The sequence below is a fragment of the Penaeus vannamei genome, chromosome 8, assembly GCF_042767895.1.
Source record: "Penaeus vannamei isolate JL-2024 chromosome 8, ASM4276789v1, whole genome shotgun sequence".
Lineage (NCBI taxonomy): Eukaryota > Metazoa > Arthropoda > Malacostraca > Decapoda > Penaeidae > Penaeus > Penaeus vannamei.
In genome coordinates this window covers 8278260-8283259 of record NC_091556.1, presented here as the reverse complement: position 1 = coordinate 8283259, position 5000 = coordinate 8278260, and the positions used below count along the sequence as shown (strand labels likewise).

Genomic DNA, 5000 nt, shown 5'->3' with positions numbered 1-5000 from the left:
CCATGCATGAGACATCCTCGCCGTCCATGAGTTGTGCCTGAAGTTTGTCCATCATGCGAGCGCTGTCTTCGTCGCCGAATAGATGGGACAGACTCGTCCTGTCGAAATAAAAGAAAACGGGAATTGGGTTGGTGGGTTACGTTTTCTTTGAAGGGGGGACTTCGCGGTTTTATTAAGGGGTTGACATTGGTGATAATAATGATAATAATGATGATGTTGTGATGATTATAACATTCGTAATAATGGTGATGATAATAATACTAGTACTACTACTGCAACCTCTCTCCCTCTCCCTCCTTCCCTCCCTCCCTCCGCTCGACTACCTATCCATACCTCCCTACTTACGTGTCAACTCACGCGGAAATCCTTACGTACTCCCACCCCCATCCCCCCAACCTCCTCCTCCTCCTCCTCCTCCCCTACCTTCACACTCACGCCCACACACACCCTCACACACGAGCACACACGCACACCCAGTTATCTACGCGAAGGAACCCCAGATTATCTCGGTCACACAAACTCACAGCGCCAGCGTTTCGAGTGTCGAGCCATAGCCCATGAGGTCGTGGTTGGTCCGGTAAGTGTAGTCGCAGAGGTACCGCTTCACACACGACCGGGAGAGTCTGTCGGCCTGGAAGCTGGACCACAGCTGGTTCACGGCCTTCCCGAAGCTCTCCGTCTCGTCTATGATGTCCTGGAAGATTCGAAGCAGGGCAGGGGGGGGGGGGTCAGTAAGGAATTTATTGGTGGTGAAGCCTTGGTTTTTTAAGTATTGTAGAGAAAGCGCTGGTAGTTGAGTTATTCTTTTAAGTATTGTAGAGAAAGGGTTGGTAGTTAAGAGTTGTTCTTTTAAGTATTGTAGAGAAAGGGTTGGTAGTGAATCGTTGGATTTTTATGTATTGTAGAGAAAGGGTTGGTAGTAAAGATTTTTTAAAAGTATTCTAGAGAAAAAGTTAGTAGTGAAGAGTTTTTTTTTAAGTATTGTAGAGAAAGGGTTGGTAGTGAAGCGTTGGTTTTATAAGTACTGTAGAGAAAGGGTTAGTAGTTAAGAGACTTTTTTTAAGTACTGCAGAGAAAGGGTTGGTAGTAAAGAGTTTTTTTTTAAGTATTGTACAAAGGGTTGGTAGTGAAGCGTTGTTTTTTTATTGTAGAGAAAGGGCTGGTAGTAAAGAGGTTTCTCTTTAAGTATTGTAGAGAAAGGGTTGGTAGTTAAGAGTTGTTCTTTTAAGTATTGTAGAGAAAGGGTTGGTAGTTGAGTTCTCTTAAGTATTGTAGAGAAAGGGTTGGTAGTTAAGAGTTGTTCTTTTAAGTATTATAGAGAAAGGGTTGGTAGTGAAGAGTTGTTCTTTTAAGTATTGTAGAGAAAGGGTTGGTAGTTAAGAGTTGTTCTTTTAAGTATTGTAGAGAAAGGGTTGGTAGTTAAGAGTTGTTCTTTTAAGTATTGCAGAGAAAGGGTTAGTAGTTAAGAGTTGTTCTTTTAAGTATTGTAGAGAAAGGGTTGGTAGTTAAGAGTTGTTCTTTTAAGTATTGTAGAGAAAGGGTTGGTAGTTAAGAGTTGTTCTCTTAAGTATTGTAGAGAAAGGGTTGGTAGTTAAGAGTTGTTCTTTTAAGTATTGTAGAGAAAGGGTTGGTAAATAAGAGTTGTTCTTTTAAGTATTGTAGAGAAAGGGTTGGTAGTTAAGAGTTGTTCTTTTAAGTATTGTAGAGAAAGGGTTGGTAGTTAAGAGTTGTTCTTTTAAGTATTGTAGAGAAAGGGTTGGTAGTGAAGAGTTGTTCTTTTAAGTATTGTAGAGAAAGGGTTGGTAGTTAAGAGTTGTTCTTTTAAGTATTGTAGAGAAAGGGTTGGTAGTTAAGAGATTTTTTTAAAGTATTGTAGAGAAAGGGTTGGTAGTTGAGTTGTTCTTTTAAGTATTGTAGAGAAAGGGTTGGTAGTTAAGAGTTGTTCTTTTAAGTATTGCAGAGAAAGGGTTGGTAGTTGAGTTGTTCTTTTAAGTATTGTAGAGAAAGGGTTGGTAGTTGAGTTGTTCTCTTAAGTATTGTAGAGAAAGGGTTGGTAGTTAAGAGTTGTTCTCTTAAGTATTGTAGAGAATGGGTTGGTAGTTAAGAGTTGTTCTTTTAAGTATTGTAGAGAAAGGGTTGGTAGTTGAGTTGTTCTTTTAAGTATTGTAGAGAAAGGGTTAGTAGTTAAGAGTTGTTCTCTTAAGTATTGTAGAGAATGGGTTGGTAGTTAAGAGTTGTTCTTTTAAGTATTGTAGAGAAAGGGTTAGTAGTTAAGAGTTGTTCTCTTAAGTATTGTAGAGAATGGGTTGGTAGTTAAGAGTTGTTCTTTTAAGTATTGTAGAGAAAGGGTTGGTAGTTGAGTTGTTCTCTTAAGTATTGTAGAGAAAGGGTTGGTAGTTAAGAGTTGTTCTTTTAAGTATTGTAGAGAAAGGGTTAGTAGTTAAGAGTTGTTCTCTTAAGTATTGTAGAGAAAGGGTTGGTAGTTAAGAGTTGTTCTTTTAAGTATTGTAGAGAAAGGGTTGGTAGTTAAGAGTTGTTCTTTTAAGTATTGTAGAGAATGGGTTGGTAGTTAAGAGTTGTTCTTTTAAGTATTGTAGAGAAAGGGTTGGTAGTTAAGAGTTGTTCCTTTAAGTATTGTAGAGAAAGGGTTGGTAGTTAAGAGTTGTTCTTTTAAGTATTGTAGAGAAAGGGTTGGTAGTTAAGAGTTGTTCTTTTAAGTATTGTAGAGAAAGGGTTGGTAGTTAAGAGTTGTTCTTTTAAGTATTGTAGAGAAAGGGTTGGTAGTTAAGAGTTGTTCTTTTAAGTATTGTAGAGAAAGGGTTGGTAGTTAAGAGTTGTTCTTTTAAGTATTGTAGAGAAAGGGTTGGTAGTTAAGAGTTGTTCTCTTAAGTATTGTAGAGAAAGGGTTGGTAGTTAAGAGTTGTTCTTTTAAGTATTGTAGAGAAAGGGTTGGTAGTTAAGAGTTGTTCTTTTAAGTATTGTAGAGAAAGGGTTGGTAGTTAAGAGTTGTTCTTTTAAGTATTGTAGAGAAAGGGTTGGTAGTTAAGAGTTGTTCTTTTAAGTATTGTAGAGAAAGGGTTGGTAGTTAAGAGTTGTTCTTTTAAGTATTGCAGAGAAAGGGTTGGTAGTTAAGAGCTGTTCTTTTAAGTATTGTAGAGAAAGGGTTGGTAGTTAAGAATTGTTCTTTTAAGTATTGTAGAGAAAGGGTTGGTAGTGAAGAGTTGTTCTTTTAAGTATTGTAGAGAAAGGGTTTGGGGAAATGTTTAAGTGAAGAGTTAGCTTGTGGGAAGTTCTACCGTCTCGTCTGAGATGTGCTGGAAGATGTGAAGGAGGGAGGGAGTTAAGCAAGGGAGAATTGGTATTGAATAGTTGGGTTTTGAAGTATATATAGGAATGGAGGATAGGGGAGGGATGGAGGGAAAGGGAGGGGAGGTAAGGATGGAGGGAAAAAAGAGAAGGGGGACTGTGGGAAAGGAAGGGGAGGTAAGGATGGAGGGGAAAAGGAGGGAGGGATGGAGGGAGAGGGAGGGGAGGTAAGGATGGAGGGAAAAAAAGGGAGGGAGGGGTGGAGGGAAAGGGAGGGGAGGTAAGGATGGAGGAAAAAAGGGATGGAGGGATGGAGGGAAAGGGAGGGGAGGTAAGGATGGAACGAAAAAAGGAGGGGGAATAGAGGGAAAGGGAGGGGAAATAAGGATTGAGGGAAAAAGGGAGAGGGGATGGAGGGAAAAAAGGGAGGAAGGGATGGAGGGAAAGGGAGGGGAGGTAAGGATGGATGAAAACAGGGAGGGGTGATGGAGGGAAAGGGAGGGGAAGTAAAGATGGAGGGGAAAAAAGGAGGGGAGATGGAGGGAAAAAGGGAGGGAGGGGTGGAGGGAAAGGGAGTGGAGTTAAGGATGGAGGGAAAAAAGGGAGGGAAAGGGAGGGGAGGCAAGAATGGAGGGAAAGGAAAGGAGGGACGAATGGAGGGAAAGGGAGGGGAGGTAAGGATAGAGGGGAAAAAAGGAGGGGGGATGGAGGGAAAAGAAGGGAAGGTAGGGATGGAGGGAAAAAAGGAGGGGAGATGGAAGGAAAGGGAGGGGAGGTAAGGATGGAGGGAAAAAAGGGAGGGGTGTGGAGGGAAAGGGAGGGGAAATAAGAATGGAGGGAAAAAGGGAGGGGGGATGGAGGGAAAGGGAGAGGGAGAAAGACGGAGTAGAGAAAGGGTTTGGGAAATGTGGGTGAAGTGAATAGTTTTAAGAGTTGCTTTAAACGTTTTAAGAATTGTTTTAAGAAGTTATTAGGAGTTTGAAGAGTTGTTTTAAGAATTGTTGAAAGAAAGATGATGAAGATGGAGGAATTAGCTTGAAGGATTCTTTAAAGATCTATAGAGAAAAAGGATAAAGAATGCTATAGAAGTTTAAATGGTTAATACGGGTTTAGTGGCTAGTGAAGTGAATAGACTGAAGAGTTTTAAAAATTGTAAAAAGTATGAATGTGTTCAAAAATGCCTTTAAAAAGCTTAGATGAAAATTATAAATGTTAGAGAGATGAAATAGGCTGATAAAGGGAAGTAAATATACTACTTGAATATACCTACGTAGATAAATGAATAAATTGCGATGGGAATAAACATAAAGATATTCTACGAATGTTCCCAGAAGACATAACAGAAAAATACTACGTAAAACAAAAATTAAAACAAAAGCTTCCGAGAAATGTAAGACTATATATTTTTTTGTCCCATAAAACCCATCGTTAACTGGTTTTCCCCGAATGGCCTCCCTTGCACGTACCTCTTCGACGTCTCCTCCATACAGCGCCTCCGTCTTCTCCAGCCACGTGTAGATGTTGCCCACGACGTCCGGCAGATCGGACAGGTCGAGGGCCAGGGACACGTCGGGCACCTCTCGCCTCCTGCCGGTGGTGCTGGAGAGGAGCCGGTAGATGAGGTAGGCCAGGAAGGTGGCGAAGGCCAGACCCGCCAGGAGGACGAAGGGGTCGAAGCTCTGCATGTAGCCCCC

The 5000-nt window shown here is 41.0% G+C and overlaps 1 protein-coding gene across 1 annotated transcript in view; it reads right to left on the bottom strand.

Annotated features, from left to right (window-relative positions):
* Positions 1–5000, bottom strand: part of LOC113809000 (uncharacterized) — a 17311-nt gene that overhangs the window by 349 nt on the left and 11962 nt on the right. Inside the window, exons 3-5 of the mRNA XM_027360483.2 lie at positions 4773–5000; positions 525–694; positions 1–98 (exon numbers count right to left, since the gene is read on the bottom strand). The exon at positions 1–98 is cut by the window's left edge and continues 349 nt beyond it; the exon at positions 4773–5000 is cut by the window's right edge and continues 1012 nt beyond it. Coding sequence (XP_027216284.2) covers positions 1–98; positions 525–694; positions 4773–5000 — 496 coding nt within the window. The remainder of the gene's footprint in view (positions 99–524; positions 695–4772) is intronic.